The 20694-nt window shown below is 37.0% G+C and overlaps 1 protein-coding gene across 1 annotated transcript in view; it reads left to right on the top strand.

Moving 5' to 3' along the window:
• Positions 1-19578, top strand: part of CRBN (cereblon) — a 21221-nt gene extending 1643 nt beyond the window's left edge. The window contains exons 2-11 of the mRNA XM_029087484.1: positions 1767-1879; positions 2045-2247; positions 3130-3279; positions 7110-7272; positions 10503-10565; positions 11300-11384; positions 13068-13183; positions 16312-16376; positions 17878-18009; positions 19395-19578. Coding sequence (XP_028943317.1) covers positions 1767-1879; positions 2045-2247; positions 3130-3279; positions 7110-7272; positions 10503-10565; positions 11300-11384; positions 13068-13183; positions 16312-16376; positions 17878-18009; positions 19395-19578 — 1274 coding nt within the window. The remainder of the gene's footprint in view (positions 1-1766; positions 1880-2044; positions 2248-3129; positions 3280-7109; positions 7273-10502; positions 10566-11299; positions 11385-13067; positions 13184-16311; positions 16377-17877; positions 18010-19394) is intronic.
• Positions 19579-20694: the final 1116 nt, after the last annotated feature.

The raw sequence follows: 20694 nt of genomic DNA, 5'->3' as shown, positions 1-20694 counted from the left end.
ATCAACCTAAGCAAAATAGTGGCTCTTTTGTACATCTGACTGAATATAATAGAAATTCCATATAGAACCTGAATATTTATACAGTAATTAGGAAGATGATGTCTTATTGCTTTAAGTTCTGTAATTAGGTAAAATACCACAGAGAGTCTGTAACCTCTTTCCTTGTGCTGGATCATTTCTTGTTGAGATAAATACAATATAGGATGGATCTATAACATCAGCATGCTGTGCTGTGCCTCCTACAGAGAAGGTTCTGTAAACTATGCAGTATTAAAAAAAAAAAAAAATAAAAAAAAATGAGGTGAAGCAGAAAGAAGACTGTTGACTAAACATTTTGTAAGGAATACATTTAACAAATATATCCAAAGGCCAAAGAGGGGAAGAAAAGCTTCTCCAAAACCAGTTTATACTGTCTTCTTCATTGTTCTCTTGTCCTCCCACTCTCAGAAATAGTAAGATCTCGGTGAAAGAGGGGAGTGGTGCTCCCATCTGTGAAGGAAGACTCCTTCCTGCTGGAGTGTTTCTCTTTTGTAAGATTTGCCTACAGTTCCTTTCAGATAAGATAATCACTTCATCTTTTACATTTTCAGCTCTGGAGTTTTTCTTACCAAGATACTAATTACAAAGTCAGGCAACTAGATAGGCAGAAAAATATCTCTACAATAGTCTGTCTTGTAATGCGATGACTTTCAAGATGTAAATGATGTTTTTCAGCACCATTGGGATTATCCATTACCCAGCAGCTATTGATATAAGGATCCTGCAGATTGATTTGCAAAGTTTATGATAAAATCTATTTTAGATACAGCATGGCATATAAGTAATGTTTGTGATAACAGAAATAGGATGGAGTAATACAGTTACAAATGTGTGATAATTACATTGTGTTTGTTTTGGGAGAGTATTTGCAGGCAGGCATTGGATGAAAGTGCACAGAACAGTCAGTGAAACCAACATTTTAGAGATAATAAAAAATATACCTATCTTCACCAGGTTTTTAATTTATTTTTTAAAATCTGTACAGATTTTATACAGAGAAATGTACTGTTTATGTTTCCAAAATAAAACATACTGATAATTTAACTGACCTTTTGCCTGAAAGCAATGTTAAGAATGATACCTGGAACTGAGAAATGGGAAGAAAGTAGTAATTTTTAAATATTATTTTGTACCTGAAATGATTTGCAGAGTGATATTGTTTGCTTTCTTAGTAGTTGCCTGTGCTGGGGTTTGTTTGTGTGTGTGATATACACACAGGAGGGGCTGACAGCAGTGAAATTCTCTAAAATACCAGCAAGAGCCTTTGCATGAATATAGAGCTTGAGATTGCTTTAACTGCTTGCTTTATGTGTGCATATTGCTCAGGTTTATGCTACTTTAAACACTGTGTTCAGCATCCTACAAGCAATTAAATTATCTGGCATCTTGATGTACAGGCAGAAGACATTTAGAATTGAAATAAGGAAATACTACTGTAATGCAAATCTGAGCTGACAGAATTTGTTTATTATTTTTCGTCCAGGAAAAGTTGTTCTTTAGCTTTTCAAAAATAAATTACCAGCTTTTGACCCTTTCTATAGAACAGTGATTTTTGCTATAACAGCAAGAAAATTATTTTTCACAGGTTTACAAAAAAGGAAGTTGCTTCCCTGTGAAAGGCTGTAGCCTGGGAATATTGAATGCATTTCTGTGCTTCTCTGATTTTTCTCAGTATGTTAGTACTTTGCTGATTGATGTCTACACAATATTCTGTATGTGCTTATTAGTAGAGAGTGAGGAAGAGGATGACAATGAAATGGAAGTTGAAGATCAAGATAGTAAAGAAGCTGAAAAGCCAAACATCATTAATTTTGATACCAGTTTGCCGACATCACATGTGGTATGTTCTTTATATATCGCCCATTAAATACATCTTGAAGAGGTTTAATTGGTTTTTGTGTAATACTATTACAATATCCTTAAGCCAAAGGCCTGATTTTATTTTATCCTTGGAAGTCACCAAAACCTCTTATGCCTCTGTCACTTGCTTACTTACTGTTTTCAGTATTTAGGTTCTGATATGGAAGAGTTTCACGGCAGAACGGTGCATGATGATGACAGCTGTCAGGTGATTCCAGTGTTGCCCCATGTGATGGTGATGTTGATTCCTGGCCAGACGTTACCCCTTCAGCTTTTTCGCCCTCAAGAGGTTAGCATGGTGCGGAATTTAATTCAGAAAGACAGAACGTTTGCTGTTCTTGCATACAGGTAAAATACACAAGTGGGTTTACTGATGGTGTGCAGCATGTATTTTTAGCTCAGTTTCTCTGGACACTAAAACGAAAGCAGATGGTTGCATCAGTTCTGTGGTGAATAATGTAAATTGTGCTTTGAAATTGTTTGACAAAAATTGTCTTCCAGTTGGTAATGAAAAGATTTTCACGTTTGATTGGGCAGCTGCCTGATAGTATCACATGTTTTTATAGAGAAACTGTAAGTGTTGATCTGCTTTCCTTGCTTGAGCATATTTTTGATTTCAGTAACTGTTTGAATGCGGCTCCATCTTGCTTAAAGAATAAGCCTTGATCTGAAATGTAAAAATCAGATTCTTTTCTTGAGAACTATATTGTTGTAAAGGTATATTTGCTTGGTTTGTGTATAAATTAACAAGCACAGGCAAACGCTTCACAATAGACAGGAGGTGATAGAAAAGCGAAAAAGTTAAAGGCTAATCTGTGCCAAAAGAAATTGGGAATGTTCATCCCTGTTCTCCCAATTTACTATAGTTTAGTTATGTAGGAGGTGGGAACAGTTATTTTTAGAAAGTAAATCTGAAGAATTTTGGTATTTTCAGTATCTCCATTTCAAATGCAGGTACATTAGTGATCCCTGTGTTCCCAGAATTTCACCTCTAGACCCTAAAATTAAACCAAAATCATCTGGCAAAAACCCCCAACCAAACAAAGCATTAGAAGTTGCTTTTAAAATGGAAAAAAATAATGATTCCAGTTAGCTTGAAGGTATTTTACCAAATTTACTGTTTTGCTAAGGCGAATCGTGTACAGTCAGTGCAGGCAGAGTAACTTGTGAAATCTGAATGAAGAATGCTGTTTGGGGGGTAGGTGACCACTCTAACTCTGTTACTTTTAGTAACGCACGTGAAAGGGAAGCACATTTTGGAACGACAGCAGAAATATATGCCTACAGAGAAGAGCAGGAGTATGGAATTGAAACAGTCAAAGTGAAAGCAATAGGAAGACAGAGGTTCAAGGTCCTTGAAATAAGAACCCAGTCAGATGGGTAAGAAAGTTGCGTATTTTGTTTTATATACTGCAAATCTTGTTTCACCAAAACATTTATGTTTTACTGGGAGTGCATCTGCCTTTTCTGTCACACAATTGACTAATTAGGATTGATATTAATTGAATGCTTAATCAGTAGCTTCTCTGGTTATTAAGGACTTCTGACATTTCCTGTTCAAAGACTCGTGTTTTAATTGTTACTAACTTTGCAATAAAATTCTCTAATGAATATCTACCTGTAGCTTGATTTGATGTGTGTGAGAAAACATCTGTCAGAATGACTTTGTTTCTGAAAATTAAGTCAGGAAAAAGATGTTGATTTGCCCGCATTATAAGTTCTAAAGCTGTATTTCAGAATCTCTCACATCCCTGTTTCAAACAAGATGGGAAATGAGAGGATACAATATCAAGTGTGTGTCTTTTGTTGTCTTGTGCAGAAGCTTCCCTGATTCCATTCCTTTGAAAAACTGTAACTTTCATTTTCTGAAAGGAGACCTTTCTAGAGATGGTCTGCATTGGACATGTTCCACTTCATAACTCTATGTGCAATTGCAGCTCTGAACTGCTGCAGGCAAGGGTCTGACACCACAGCTCATAACAATATGCTTGTCTGGTTTTGTACTTTGAGTGATCTTTAACTCCTGAGCCTCAACAGCATGCAGAAGGATTCAGCTGCATGATTCAGATATGGAGAGGACAGTAACTGTGCCTAGAGGGGTGGTGGTTTTTAGGAGAAGCTGCCTGTGAAAGGGGAGGACTGGAATCTGGTAATATTATGGAGAAACAAGCTGCTTCTCTTGTTCATTTTTCCATTTGTAAAACATAAAAGCACATTGGGATATCCGGATAATTATTTGAATATGAAAATAGGTTCTTGATTTTTCCACCTGTAAGCAGACCATTGTTTTCAGTTTCTCAGATACTAGATCTTGTTTATTTTAACTGTTGTCACAGTTTAGTCCATCCTTACCTGCAGCAAGTCTTACCTCTTCCTTCCTGCCCGCTCACTGATGCACTTGCAATGTGCTGCTTTTCCTGTTACCGGCTGACAATTCTTTTCATGCACATGTCAAAAACACTCAAATCAGCTTTGACAGGAGTGTTCTCTTCTATATTCTAGTCCTGGTCTCTTCCATATTCCAGTGTGATACTGGTGATATTTAGAGGTTCCTCTTCTAGGCAGTTTTGTCATATTATGTAATTAATGAAGGGGGCCTACAAGAAAGCTGGGGAAGGACTTTTCATAAGGGCAATTAATGACAAAACAAGGGGAAATGGGTTTAAGCTGAAAGAGGGGAGGTTTAGATTAGATATTAGGAAGAAGTTCTTCACTGTGAGGGTGGTCAGACACTGGAACAGGTTGCCCAAGGAAGTTGTAGATGCCCCCTCCCTGGAAGTGTTGAAGGCCAGGTTGGATGAGGCTTTGAGCAACCTGGTCTAGTGGAAGGTGTCCCTGCTGCTGGCAGGGGGGTTGGGACTGGATGAGCTTTAAGGTCCCTTCCAACCCAAACCATTCTATGATTCTATAATACCTTTGTCCATTTATAAAAGCGACTAAGACCCTTAACATTTAGTTAAGAGTACGCTGAGTCTTCTGTTATTGTCAAGTTCTTGCCAGCGTGCTCTGCACCGTGTATTGCATCGTGAGCCTCTGTCAGCGTTGCTGTCCAGAGATACAGGCTTCAGACATTGATTTTGTGAGCCTGTGACAATTGTTAGAGGTTTTTGTAATCTTTTCTGCAAGGCATGTAACATTTCACTCCAAATCTCTAAATCTGAACCATTGTGCTATTGTTCAGTATAGTGGCATTGCTTTAGAAGAGGCGTAGGAACAGTCCAAGCTCAGCATTTTCATATACTTCTATGACCTGCAGCTTGAAAATTTTAAGAGTGTGTTACTTGCTCTTTCTCACTATTTTAAATTTGGTTCCAAATAATAATCCCAGTTTGACAGTTTAGAAAAGCCGTTGCTTGAACACAAGATGGCAGTACTTGGACAACTACAGTAACAGCGGCATTGCTACTGAGAATGCAATATCCAGCAGCAGTTAAGATGTACAGTGATTTTGTTGTGCTGCTAAAGCATTTTATTCTGATGATTTTATACCTGCTGACTTGCAGAGATCACTTTTATGCAGCACGTTCACAAGTTTCATTCATAAATATGAATTGTTAAAATGTATGAAATAAAGGAGGTGAGACTGATTTCTCTCATCACAGCAAGCTCTAGGTTTGTTGGAATGACTTAAACTATATAGAATTACTCTGCTTTCTAATACTGCACGTTTTATGGGTTTGGGGAGTGCTGACTGAACTTGAACCTCCTTGTGTTCAGTGCACTTTGGAGACATGAGCCTGCATTCCTCAGTTCATCCTGAGGAAAATATCGGGTTATGAGATACTCTCCAGGCTCCTGTGCCAATGTGCCAAGTCTTCCTATAAATGAACCTGGCAGCGTTGCAGTTTGCTGCCACTTTTGTCTGTACATCAGAGGGACATAGTAAGGGAATCAAACCTAAAAAGAATGTAATTTTCTATCTGTACAAATAAAGGATCTTCATTAAGATCATGCTCCTATTTTTCACGTATTCAAGGCAACTAACAAGAGAAACAAGCATTACCTCTCTAAAATCCTTTTTGCTAAAGAGGGAAAAATGCTTCTTTAGCAAGGAGAAAATTTCCCTATTTCTTGGGGTTTCTGACTACTAAGTGCTTATGGCAAAACATCACAGAATCACAGAATATTAGGGATTGGAAGGGATCTCAAAACATCATCCAGTCCAATCCCCCTGCCAGAGCAGGAACCTAAACGAAATTACACAGGAAGGCTAATTTATGATAACTTAGCAGAGTTCAGTGTTGTCCCTGTAAGTAAAACTGGAAATCTGTAATGACATACATCTTCATATTTCAGGATTTCTGATGCATAATGCTGTTTAAAATGTAAAGTCCTTCCTGCTAGACAGTATTCTTAGTAGCCACATACCTGTTGCTGAACTCTTTGTGGAATAGGTGACCTGGTTGATGCTAGGATGTTAAAAGATGATCAGGGTCTATATCCTATTTCTGCTGATTTTGAGCTCTAGCTAAGCACATAAGCTTTTGTGGTTTGAAGATAGCAAACTGCATTTCAGCTAAACTTTTCTGAGGGTTTGATATGTAATAGCTGACTATTAGTTAATACTGAAAGTAACTTGAGGAGACAAAAATCTAAAAATACAATGCTGAGATGGTGGAATGTTCTGCTGCGTTGCCACTGCCAGTCTGTCTTTAATTCTGTCCACCACAATCCCAACAGATACCTAGTGCTCTAAAATACAAAGACAGCCTGTTGTATCCCACAGAAGAGGTAACTCTGAGGGTGGGGGGGGATCCAGCAGAGAAACTTTTGCTGAGAAAGTTAAAGCAGTGGTCTGTGTAGAGTTCTGTATGCCAGTGCAGAAAATATTTGGAAGACACCTAATTCTGTTTTTTAAAGGAAAAGGAAAAATAGAGATTGCTTCTGTCTTCAATTTGGATACACCAAAGTCCAGTCAGTATAGTGGCTTTCAATAATTTTGCCAAGGGGATGAGATAACCTGTATTCTAGAATACTGTGTGTGTGGTTTGCTACAGATGTGCTGTATGTTCCCTAAGGTAATTTGATTTACATCAGTACAACTTTAAAAATCTAATGAAATGGATTGCAGCTTAAATTCCGTAGTATTATGTAATGATTAATCTATTACACAAGCTTCTGTTTTTATAAGCATTAAAATCCATTTTTTTTAAAAAAAAACCTCTTGTGTATGTGTGCATACCTCATCTCTTTCTTTTTTCTTTTATCAGAATCCAGCAGGCTAAAGTACAAATCCTTCCTGAGCGAGTGCTGCCTTCAACCATGTCAGCAATACAGCTGCAGTCTCTCAGCCGGTGCCATGTATTTCCCTCTTCAAAACCTACAGCGTGGCAGGACCGAGCCATACATCAGTGGTGGCAGAAATATCAAAAGGTGAGAAGCTGGTTGTGGTGGGGTTTTTTATTTTAAATTTTTGATGGCATTTTGAAAATCAGTATAAAATTCCATCTGTTCATCTTTAGAGGAGGATGCACAACTGGGGTGCTTTTGTCACATATTGTGTCATTGTTTATCAGCTGTCAACGATGGGGGAATACATGATTTGTATGATGAGTTCTCTTTGGTTTTAATCACAGTATTATTAGGTTAATATTATTACATAATCATCAAATATTCCAATTACTATTTTTTTTTTACATAATCATAACACCTTAAGCTTTAACAACCAGCACCCTCTCTGTAGATGATGAAATGTTGGTGGGTCAAAGAACAGTAAGTTTACAGGATTTTATTTGTAGGGAGGTCAAAGAAGCATCTTGACTTTTTCTGACATTGCTTTAACAATAAAAATACTGCCCATCAGTGTTGCCAGTGCTCTTGCTTTGTGTTTATAGCTTGGTTTTTCAAAGTGAGGAGGCTTTTGTAACTGTTTCTTTCTAACAGTTTGATTCATCTAGAAGAGGTTTTTAAAGACCAGAGCAGGTTTAGAGCTGACTCTCAAATTTCAGTGATGAAACAGAAGACCTGGAATGTCTTAGCAAGCAGAATTGTGATTCCAAACTAATTTTGCTTTAAAACCTGCATCAGTTAAAAGATTAACTTCTGTACCTGCAGTTACTTGTTTACAGAAAATGTGGATCTGCTTTTTTAATAAGTATGCAGACTTTAGGCTTCTTTAGAGAGCTTGCAGAATTTTAGGTACTTGACTCTGATTTGTTAAAAAAAAAAGGACAAAACAACAACAACAAAAAAAACCCAGCAGTAGAGGAGAAATAATCATTATCAAGATGTTGGCGTTGCCGTTAGGGAATTAGGTTCTACTTTTGCTTCACTGGCACAAATTCTGGTTTCGCTTGTTTATGCTGTTTTTGCATCGCTGCAGCTGTGACAGTACTTGGAATCAGGGGGGAATTCACACTAATATTGTGGGGCAGAATTTTCCAGAGTCTTAAGCAGCTGGTGTCAGGCCTGAGCTACAAACTTCTGCATCGCTCAGGGGAATAATAAGGTGTGATTTGTGCTAGAGACAGCTGTGCTGTTTAAAAGGTGCTAAAAGATGCATTTATACAAGGCAATGTGCACTTTTACCAGTATACAGCGTTTTCCTTTAGGAGTCTGAAATAAAATGTACTGTCAAAAGGATAATTTTGCTGGGTTAAATTATGTTCCCATAATAAGCACCACGCTGGCATATTGTACTAGTGTAGTTATACCAGCAAAAGCCTTTGAGGGGTAAACCTACCTCGTTCTCAGGCACAGTGCAGGCTTTTCAAAGCAACTCTCATTAACAGTGGACACTTACACATGGTAAGGTTAATGGGACAAGGGTTGGCACTGAGGTCAGTAGGGGAGGATGTGGTAAAACAGGACAACCTGACAGTTTTGGAAAAAACCCATAAAATTGTGGCTTATTTATTTATTTATTATTTAACCCACTGTTTCAGTCAGTGGCATATAAAAGGAAAGGTACCTTGAAGTCTTCTGTATCAGTAGAGAACTTTGGAACTGCCTCCAGAAATTAATACAGAATTCTAGTAACTCATTGTCACATGCAGTTAGGTTTGGATTTTTTTTTTAATTCAATAATTTTGAACTCTATACCCCAAAACACCCCACGAAACCAACCCAACCCATTAATAACAAGGAGCTGTTGATTCTCAGAGTTCTTGAACAAGTTCATTTATGAGTTAACAAGCCCACAAACACTAGGCTTTGGGGAGGATGGAGGGGACAGAAATTGTTTTCCAAGACAGATTCTACCAGATGATAGCTGAAATGCAGTGGACCCACTAGAAGAAGAACATGTTTTGTGGACTGAGATGCAGATCCAGAGTAGGGGCATTGTCCTGTTGACCTCTGTCACTCTATTAATGTCAGTAGAACTCTGACTGTTTCCAGTTTGACAGGCTCTGTCAACACCTCTGTATGTTTACAAATAAAATGAGAAACATCAGAAAGCGGAAGTTGTGTTTTAAGAATGGTTTCTGCTCCATACAAGATCTGACCCTGTGTCAGCTATTACAGAAAATACACTTGCTCATGAGTTTTTGTGTTCATGAATTCTTTCTTCGAAGTACCATTTATTTGCTGTGGATTTTAGTCTCATTTGTAAAATAAGGCTAGTTGCCCTCAAAGGGAAAATGAAAATTTAATTTGTAGGTATTTACAGTACAATTTGAGATCCTCTTTTGGTAGGCAATGCAGTTATGTAGTATATTGCTTTTTAGATTTTTATTAACCTAAACCTATAAATTAAAGTGTTCTGAAGTCACTGTAGAGAATTGGTTGACTAAGCAAATAACCTTACACTGCTGGACATTTGGTGGTTAAGGAATTTAGTTATAATCTAGGGTTTCTTGTCTGCAGGATACACACGGGCTTTACACAGGCTATAGAATCTTTGGGTCATTATAATAAAGCTATTTAATAGATTTTCAGTAGGCTGGCACAAGTATTGATGTTCAGTAAGCATTTCTGAAAGTAAGTATGATTTCTGTTAAAAATAGATACCAGGATGTGAGTGATAGCAAGGATACCAGGATAGCAATACATGATTAAACATCAGGAATACCCAAGTTTTTTTAATCAGTAATTGTTCTGCTGTGAGAAAGCATCCTCTGTAACTCCTAACTTGGTGTGTTGGTATTTTTAGTTATGTTTTTAACAGATCAGTTTTCCATTTAAAAAAATACCATCATATAACTCTTGTATTTAGATATATGTCAGCTTAAAAATAACTGATATGGCCCATTAATCTCCTTCTTTCATCTTATTTATGCATTTGACTAAATTGATATTAATAGTTTAATCACTTTGGTGTGTGCTGTGGTTGCTGAAGGAGCAACAATTGATGGAGACTAAGGAACAGATGCACTGTCTAAAAGTACTGAAATTTTTTGGAACTGTCTAGATTGCAGATACGTGTTCTTTTTGAAAGGCACAATTTCTTATTACTAAACATGTACAAGAGTACAGAAGTCTTAACTCTCCATGCATTTGAGAAGTGGTTTGGAAGCTTCACATTGACGTACTGGTCCTAACGGTCATAACTTGTTGTATCTTTAAATAATCATGTATCTCTTCTCTGATTTATTTGTTTGAACAAGAACCGTCCCTGAAATCTGCTAATGTTAAAGAATAAATATTTGTGGTTTTGGTTTTAGAGGAAGTTCCACTGTGCCAGTTTGACGTCTTGGCCTCCCTGGCTCTACTCTCTCTATGATGCTGTAAGTTCATCCTACGTATAACCAAGTAATCTACAATTAATTTTTTATGTTTAACATCTAATTATTGGAAAATGTAAAAGCTTTAATTTTGTTGTCTCCTAAGTTATGTTTTAAAGAAATGTATCATTTTCAGTTTACCGTTAAAAGAGCAGGGAGGGCTTCCCCCTCTGTATAGTTGTTCCCTCGTGCTTGAGCGTGTGTTTGGGGTGGATAACAGAGGTTGAGGTTCCTGCTGTGTTGTCTCAGAGCAAAAACTTAATCCTCTGTCTCACCTGCACCAAGTGAGAGTCCTAACCACCAGGCTGCTGCATAGTCTTAGATCTCTTTCCTGTTGGAGTTGGTTTACTCTTTAAAAAGTACATATTGCTTTATATACATATGGGTATATGTGTATTAGTACATAAAGTAACTGGTGTAAGGAGGGGCAGAAGGAGGGAGGAAGGTGGCCCTCATCTTGTCCGTACAGTTTTAGAATATGAACACTTGTCTCCTTATCTCAAATGAAAGTTATAACCACCTTGGGCCATTGGTTTATTTTGGCCAACTTCCCAGCCCTATTTTGCTCTTAGTTTAAAATATGTAGGTACAAAATGAGTCTGTAATTATTGTAAGTCTTAAAAGCTAATGTCCACTTAGGGAAAATAGCTTACTCTACATTTTGCTTCCCTTTTTTTTTTTTCCTAAGAAAACAGAAATACCTATGTATTTAAATTAGGCTTTTCTTCTAACAAAAGGAAACCTTGATGGAAAGAGTCAAGAGGCAGCTACATGAATGGGATGAAAATCTTAAAGATGAATCTCTTCCAACAAACCCAATAGGTATGATGTTGTTGAGCTTAGGAAATCATTTGGTTTTGGGTTTTGGTTTTTTTTTAAGTTCCTGAGGAAACAAGGATAATTGCCTTTTATTGATAGTCCATCCCTCACTTCCTGTTTCCAGTAAATTTTGATGATTGACTTTGACAAAAGGATGATAGAGCTTTTAAAGACATGGACATCCTTCAACTGTGCCAAAACATATTCAGTAAAATAAATAGAACCCTTATTGTGCTCCATGGTGGGAGGAATGTGATATGTTTCATAAGAAAACAAGAGCCAAAAGCACAATAGATTTTTAAAGTTACTACTACATAAGTCTAAGTGTTAGTATCTGTAATCTCTTTTGTAACCTCTTTGTTCTTCTTATTACCTCTTATCCAGCATGAGGGAGAACAGCACCAGTAACCTAATCACAAAGGAGTTGGGATGAGTTTTCATGCCTTAGCAGGCACTGGGGGTATGCCCCAGTGAACCAGTCTCTTCTCTCTGCAGGTCTCTAGGATCTAATAAGATGGAAATTGCAGGTGAAGCTGTTCTGAGGGGGAAAACACTCATTCCTGTGTAGGCTCTCAAATGCTTATTAAGGTGGAGATTCAAACTGCAGCCTTCAGTGACAGTCAGTTAAGCACCAAATGCAGTTCTGGCCTCAGTAGTTTTGATGTCCATGGAACTCTCCTTTATGATTTGCCTAAAGTATTAAAGTATTTGCCTAAAGTTGAAAGTACTTCCCATCTGCTTTGCCCAGAGTGCTGCTTAGAGTTTCCTATATGGAAAGCATAGGAAATAATCTGAAAACAAACAAAAAAAATCCAGTATTTTTTGGCACTTCTTTTCTCATGATTCACAGCACACTGATATTTTGCTGACTTTAATTTTCAGCCTTTGAATTCTTTCACAGGCTGTGAGGAATGGGACAATTTCCAGCTTAGCAAGGTTTTTGTTAGCTAAATTAAAGAATGACTGTTGTCCACTGTCTCTTGTGTTTGTGGCTTTTAATACCTGATTGAAGGTGTTGCCTGAGAATTTACTTTTGTATTAAAACTCTTAAAAAAGAAAAAAATTTTAAAAATTAAAAGTCTGTCTTCTTGGCTGAATATTTTTGAATCTAATTTTGTTAAGCTTTCAAATGTGGAAAAAACTTCCAAAACTTCCAGAATGGAGTGTATACAGAGTATGTCTTTTTCCTTCTGACAGTATAACAGTAAAGCCCACTTTCTTAGTCCTAATGTGAGTAACATAACCTGGTTGTAATTTGTGAAGGTGGTGTGTGTTTGGACGTTTTTTCTTTAATTTTTTCTTCTCTCATAAAAACGTGTCTTTCTTTCTGCAAAAAAAAAAGAGGAAGCACAAGCATAAAGATAACCACTGGTGGTTGGAAAGCTGAGTAATTCGCTGTCAAAGTGGAAGGCTGTATCAGGCAGTGTTCTCCAGGTGTCTGCTCTGGTTTTAGGACACATTAATTTACCAGCTTTGTTCAGTCTCCATCACTGGTGATCTTTAAGTGTGGATTAGAGGAATATTTATGCGTACACAATCCAGCCTTAGGGCAGAGCGATATAGAGAGACAACCACTAAAAGTCTATTATAAACCTAAGGTTTAGCACTCTTATCTGTAACTGATTAAAAGTAGTGGGACTTATTTCTCTGTAAATTCTAACAGGCCTGGTACTTTCTCATTTCTAGATTTTTCTTACAGAGTTGCTGCTTGCCTGCCCATTGATGATGCATTACGTATACAGTTGCTTAAGATAGGTAGTGCTGTTCAGCGACTCCGCTGTGAATTGGATATTATGAACAAAGTGAGTATTTTTCCTTTACATGTCATTAAATTGTTCTCACAAAAAAATTAGGAGTGACTGTTACAATCTATAACAAAAAATGTATTAAATTTTCAAATAGTAATTCTTCCTTCCTATTTAAAAGCTTGCTCGAGAAAGAAAATGCTCTCTCTCAATACTAGACTGTATGTTTGGCAGCAAGCAAGAAACATATAATAATATTTGCTTTTGTTAGAAATTGTATTTCAACACCTCACATAACTTTTTTTTTTTTTAGCCAAGAGATGGTGCTAGAAGTCCAACATTGCTCATGACCATCTTGGGGAATATAACCTCATGTTGAATCCCACTGTTTTAGGAGCAGCATTTGAAACGTCTCCAACAGGAGTTCAGATTGTTACTCTCTTTCCAAAGAGAAAACGCTGAGAAGAGCCATTGCTCTATGTACAAGTTTTAACTGTAACTGGTTTATGTGTTTGATTGTGGTAGCTGGAATAGTTGCTATCCAATTCTTTAATGGAGAGATAAATTAATAGTAAATATTAAAGTAAAATTACTGTACAGATGGAGAAACAGGCATTGCAATCTTAACTTACTGACTCTTTGTTATTACTGTTGTTCCATTGTGAGCAGGGATCACAGATGCAGGAAAATCCAGATCAGGGGCATCAATTAATATTCATGTCACAAAGAATAGCTGTATACATCCTGATGGACCCTCACCTTGCTGGTTTAAGTTTGCTGGGGATTCCAAAGTACTGTCTCAAACAGTGTAACATAACTCCAGTCACTGTTGTGTTTGTCTGCTGGATATAGAGCAGTGGAAATTTTGCCTGTTTACCTAAAAAGTACTGCCTGTTTCTGGGGAAAAGAGAACCAGAGTGTCATTTTAATACTGCTTCTCTTCTGAAAATTCATGCACCAAAAATCTAAAAGGGAATATACAGAGAAAAGGAGACAGAAAACATCTGTCCCCAGTTCTGAGACAAAAATGGACAGTTTTTTGTGCTGGGCTCTGTAATCAGATTAAACTTTATTTGTCTTCCCTGAGTCAGAAGCTCTGAAAATACTCTGATATTCAGGTGCTGTTCATCACTCTCTTCAACTACCTGAAGGGAGGTTATAGCCAGGTGGGGGTTGGTCTCTTCTCCCAGGCAACCAGCAATAGGACAAGGGGGCATGGGCTCAAGCTCCGCCAGGGGAGGTTTAGGTTAGATGTTAGGAAGAAATTCTTTACAGAGAGGGTAATCAGGCACTGGAACGGCCTGCCCAGAGAGGAGGCGGATTCACCATCCCTGGAGGTTTTTAAAAAGAGATTGGACGTGGCCCTTAGTGCCATGATATAGTAATTGGAGTTGGATCAGGGGTTGGACTTGATGATCTTGGAGGTCTTTTCCAACCCAATCTATTCTATGATTCTATGATTCATGTTCATTACATTGTATGTTTTCTATAAATCCCAAAGAGACAAGAGGAATTAAGTTACTCTCGTAAAATATAAGGTAAAGTTGATTTTTAGCCTGCACCAAAAAGGTGTTTTCTTCATCAACACAAACACATTTACAGAATAAAGTGTCAGCTGTTCTGTATTAGTGTGAGAATGGTAAGTGCATTATTAAACAAAAAAATTGAGCAGCATTTATTTTGGTCAAATCCACTCTTTTTAACCAGGGTTCTTTAATGAGAAGGAGTGCTCTGGCAACATAGCATGTATTTTGGCTTACTGGAGAAGGATGGACTTAACACATTTCATTGTTCAGAGTTAATGTACAGTAATAGAACTGATTGTAAGACCTGATCTGCTTGTTTGGGTGTTTTTGTCTGTGATATCAGTGAATTGCTTTGTACTTTTAGTAGCTTTTTCTGTCATTAAAAACAGTTTTAACTGTTTCTATGCTTATTTTTAAAGGCATATACATCACTCGCAGGTATAACACTTCTGTGAATTCCCCTTGAGAGTGCCAATTGCAGTAATTAGGTTTGGGAACGTAGGGATGGAATTAAGTAGCTAAATTGGATTATGAGAGTGATATGTGAGCATTAGATTATAATCTGTGAGTGAGGGTGATTTAAAAGAGGGAGTGATAGTAGGCATTAAAGGTCCCTGGTAGGAGAGAAAGGCCGAGTGAGCTTTAAGAAGGGAAGTGAAGAGAACTGGTGTATGATAAATTGTATAGTACAGCAATTTTCCTCCCTCAATCTCCCAAGATCTGTAGACAGTGTGTTGAAAGTGTGGGGCAGAACCGGTGTCACCTGCAACAAAGGAAGAAGTTGAAATGCAGCACCAAACCCAGAGCATCTGAATAGAGGAGAGGAGAGAGCGCAGACTGACAGCAGCCTGTGTGCTGTCACGCCAGTGGAGTGCAGGAGTCAGAGCCTGGGGAGACTCGGAATCACAAGCTGTGATTTACTCCAGGTTTTAAAAGGAAATATGCTCACACAGGGACTTGTCCAAGTGAAGACCCTAAGTGCAGCATTTTGTTCCAAAATGTGGATCATTCTTTGGCTAATTTCACATGCATTACCCTTAAAAAGAGGTAGAACTAATGCACCTCCTGAAAATTAATAGTAGTGTTCTATTGAGCTGATTTAAATGCTTATTTTCTGGGCAGTGTCAGTGATGGATTGTATTTCATTCTGCTTTCTAGAAATTGGAGAAGATAGATTAATCTGTTATAATCTCAAAGAGAAAGATTTTTCTTGAGGAAATTAAAACCACTGATCTACAGTACTCTCAAGTTTTGGAAAAATGTAATGATTGCATTCATACTCATCTACCTTTTCTGTGTTATATTTTAGAAGAGCAAAGGTTATTTTCTAAATTAGCTTTTAGAGACCTTAGGACCTGGAGTCATCTTTTTATAGTCTGTTCCTCCTCTTTGTGTGGGTTTTTGTTGGGGGGGGAAAGTATATAAAAATTATTTTGTCTTTTAGAAAACAATTAATATTCACTATAAATAAGTAAAATGTCTAGAAGAATTTTTATGCTTTGATAGAAGGAGAAAATATAAGTGACTGCTGCTCAGGTAAACAAAATAATTGATTCAAAGTCTTTTCTAGGGAAGGAGAGAGACATTTTTATTATTTGCCACTGTGCTGACAAGTGTCTGGAAATGAATGAAATGACCTTCTTTGTTTTTCTTTTCAAGTGTACATCTCTTTGTTGTAAGCAATGCCAAGACACGGAAATAACTACCAAGAATGAAATCTTCAGGTGAGTTTATTGCTCTTAATCTTTGGGAGGTTCTTGATCAGAAGCATTGGCACAGCAAAACTGATTAAACTAGGTTATGCCTTATAACTCCTGTGTTTTCCATAGCTCTAATAAAATGTAAGTAAATATTTATAGAGAATTTTCTTTATTAAGTAAAACAGGTTTATTTGAGTTTTTAAAATGAAAAGGGAATGTGAACATCACCATGTACATTGTAATGGAAGTTGGTGTGAAAGACTGTGTTACGTGACCTAGTCCAGGACCTTGACACTGAAGAGTTCACAGCACTTTTCAGTGAGTTTTGAAATACAGATTTTTTACATAAAAAATTTGGGATCTCATGAACTTTATTTGGAGATAAAAGGACAAAAAAATACTCAGCACTTCATCCTGACTTGTATATGTCAGCAAGCTGCAACAGCAGATTCAAATGCGCTAACTGGGTGCTGTGGGTAGGCAATTCATTCCCTTGCATGACGACATCCTTGGAGCCTATTTACATCATTGAACATTGTGATACCTTTTTATTTTAAGAATATAGGGTTTAATCCTAATAACTGCACCAGACACTATATTCCCCTTATATATTTGACCTATACAATATCTTCCATGTTCAACAAGACTATACATTTTCCAAATAATTACTGTTTCTGGCAGTCTTGTCACTATTTTAATCTTGAATTACTGATATCTGTCCATCACCTGTGATAATGTAAATGTTAAAAGGTGTCTTGGTTTATCAGTGTGATGAGAAGCTGACCTGGCAATTAAAAGCCATTTCGTGTTTTCTACTCAAGTGATGGATACCAGAAACCATGATTCCTGCTGTGTCAATATGATGTATTTTAACGGAAGAATGATGAGAAGTTGGTGTAATGAATGAACATTTTTGTTTAAAGTCAGATTTAAGAGTAGCCATATAGATGTTACTTGGTTTTATTGGAAGTTGCTATTCAAAAGGAGCAAGTAAATAAAGTATGAGTCTGTCATGTACTTCTTTTTTTTTAAACTGAGCTTTAGGTTTTTGAGGGAAGGATTAATAACTGCCTTAAATGAGGTAGTGTCCACAGCATCCTGCCAGCTATCCTCTAACCTGTCTTCTTTAACAAACAGCTGGGTGACGTTTCTCTGAATGCAAGAATATTTTAATCCTTACTTGTGAAAATAACTTTTTAAATATCTTTTCTGAAGTAGGGAGTTAAATTATTCCTGTTACTTACTTACTCTGTCAGGAGTGCATAGGATTTATAACACTGGACACCTAAATTTCTGAAATTATAAGAAAATTTGACAATGATATTTTACATTAGCATCTCTTTTCTTTCAATTTTTAATAATGTAATTAAAGGTCCTTTTTTTCCCTCCACAGCCTAAAGTGATCCTTTTGCTATGGAAAATAGTTGTAGGCATGGTTGGCAGTTTTTCCTCTCTTTATATTTGACCGCCTTTGGTTTTTATTTCTTCCTTGAACTCTGACAAACTTGTTAATTGTGTGTTGTAGTTTATCCTTATGTGGACCCATGGCAGCGTACGTGAATCCTCACGGGTACATCCATGAAACCCTTACTGTATATAAAGCCTGCAACTTGAGTCTCAGTGGACGACCGTCGACAGAGCACAGCTGGTTTCCTGGGTAAGAACAGGTTTTTTTAAAAAAATTATTAGTAAATTACAGAAATTTGGTTGTAATTGTGTTCCTGTGACAGTGGAATAGTAAATATATGGGTTTTTTGAAACGTAGACAGCTATTGTACTCGTATGAAAAATAGGAAAGTAAGTTTAGACTTTTTCAAAGTACTGAATAAAATGAAAAAATTAGATAGAATGTTTTCAGAATTTCTCTGGAATTTTTTTAATATGTGGAAGTCTTAAAATTTTAAGACTTAGTCCAGCATCTGAGAGATTGCTCACATTGCATTAATCTGATTACCTTTGATTATATTCATTTATTTGGCTGAAACAGAATTAACTATCGAGATGTAAAAGTTTGCCTAATAATGAAGGATCTTGCATCAAAATATCATCCTTTGCTGGTAGCTTAATTTTTTTGGGCTACATAAGCATGTTTCAGGCGCTTAGTCAAAACTTTGAATATTTAACTCTTAAAAATAGCTGAAATGTCAAACCATATTTGAATTTTAAATTCACAAAAATAGTCTTCATAGCTTCACAAAAATATTTTTAAAATATATTTTCACCAAATCACTTTTCTATGTGGTCCTTTCTGTCCCTTTGGCTATCATATTCTCTTCTAAAACAGAGAAAATTATAGTCATCTACATAAAATGATATATTGCTATATTTGTAGCCAGTCCAAGGTTGCTGACTAATGCATGTACATGTTTCCTCTTGCATTTTCTTGTGTTGGTTATGTTTTTTTTCTGGATTATCATGTAGTGCTGTGTAATGACTTGGAGCACTACATGATGTAGTATGGTATATCTGTCACAAGACATGCTCGCCTTAAGACTCCCTGAAGAAAAAAAAACTTGTAGCTTATAATATCTGGAGTTTATTTTCCTCATTCTTATATGTTTTCTCAGCTCTTTTCTTCTATGAGGGTTTTGAAATATTAATGTTCTGCCTTTTAAAGCTGTTAAAGAAAAGCTCCATTGCTCTGGAAAGTGCAATTCCCTGTTAATCTAGGAGCACTTTTATTTCTGTTAAGTAACTTTCTCTCTGAGAACCATTTTCTGACCATTTTGTGTCCTTTAAGGCACACAGCATTTCATCATACTGTTGAAATGCTGTGCTAATAAAATGCTTTAGTTGCTTTCTCAACTTGAAGGCTGATAACTTTTTTTTTATTATTATTATTATTATTATTATTTTTTAAGATCTGCAAGATTTTAGATGGGAGCTGGGCACCTTGGTTCCTGAAAAAAGAAAATAGGTTATTTGAAAATCTAGCTTGAGACTAATGTTCCCTTCCTACCTCATGACTGAGCTGTCTTCCAGTATTTTTATAATGTCTTTTCTTTACATAATAGCATCAATCTCTTGCTTTGTTTTCCATAGGTATGCCTGGACTATAGCCCAGTGCAGAATCTGTGGGAACCATATGGGATGGAAGTTCACAGCTACAAAAAAGGATATGTCACCTCAGAAATTCTGGGGATTGACACGATCTGCTCTCCTGCCTCGGATTCCTGAAGCAGAGGATGACTCTGGCCAGGATAGATCACCGTTACTCTGCCTGTAATCTAGTAACCTGCTTTGGAGGTCAACAGGCAGTAGGCTGTCTCTTAAATGCATCTGCTCAGTTCTGCTTCTGATGCTTCAACTTAAAAAAAAAACAACCCCAAGAACCCACACCCACACGCAAAAAAAAAACCCAAACCAACCCAACCAACCAAGCAGGCTCACTACATTGGGTTTGGTGTGTGTCCACATTGCTGTTGTTTCAGACACACTGAGAACTGATGGTTGAATCTTTAAAATGACAGCTGAGGAGAGGAGGTGGGATGAGACACCGAGAAATCGATCTGATCCATCTGGACAGACTTGAGACTGGACTTTTCTACTTCCTTGTGTAATTGCAGGAAATGTTTACTGCTAGCAACTTGCAGTGAAAGAAGGTGGGGGGGGAAACTAAAAGTACAAATAAACAGAGTATAATTTATGCAATAGATTATGATGGTAAGATACCAGTTACTTGCTGCAGAGTATTTTCCATAATATATTTAAAGGTGTTTTTGCTGAGAATCTCTGTTTCTAACTATGTGGAATAGTTCACATTTTATGCTCGTGCTGTTTCTCAGATGTTTGGTGAATAACTCTCAGAACACAAGAGCGAAGTGACTCCTCTGGCTGGTGCTGTGTGGGCAGTGGCAGCGGCAGCGCTGTAACTGGCAAAGCAAGAGCTTCCCGCTGCCTGCAGCTGGAACAGTTGCCCTTTGAAATGAAGTATTCGGTCCTTACAACTTACCCCATCTAGTTGGTCTATTTGATTTTTAGAAGTCTGAAATTTTAAACTATTTATATGAAATATACAGGTCAGTCCCAGAAGATAAACTGCATTGCCATTTACTGTTGGATGCGCTTATATTTACTTTGCAGAATTATTTCTGTGAAGATGAGTTTCCCAGCTTACCTGTCCAGGGTTCTGTGAAGAACTCTCTAAAATACTTAACTATGGAGAGTTTTCAGTAGTGTTTATTTTGACAAGGGGGAGGCAACATCTCTTTTAATTATTATTTTTTTTCCTTTTACATTTTCATATTATGAAGTGAAATTTCACATTATCACCCTTCCCTTACAAAGAACAAAGTTTCTAAATAAAACAGAAATAAAAGGCAGTGCTCTCTTCTCTTCTCTT

Source organism: Antrostomus carolinensis, unplaced genomic scaffold, assembly GCF_000700745.2.
Source record: "Antrostomus carolinensis isolate BGI_N321 unplaced genomic scaffold, ASM70074v2 scaffold38721, whole genome shotgun sequence".
Lineage (NCBI taxonomy): Eukaryota > Metazoa > Chordata > Aves > Caprimulgiformes > Caprimulgidae > Antrostomus > Antrostomus carolinensis.
The sequence above is the reverse complement of the archived record's forward strand: the minus strand, read 5'-3'. Positions and strand labels throughout refer to the sequence as shown.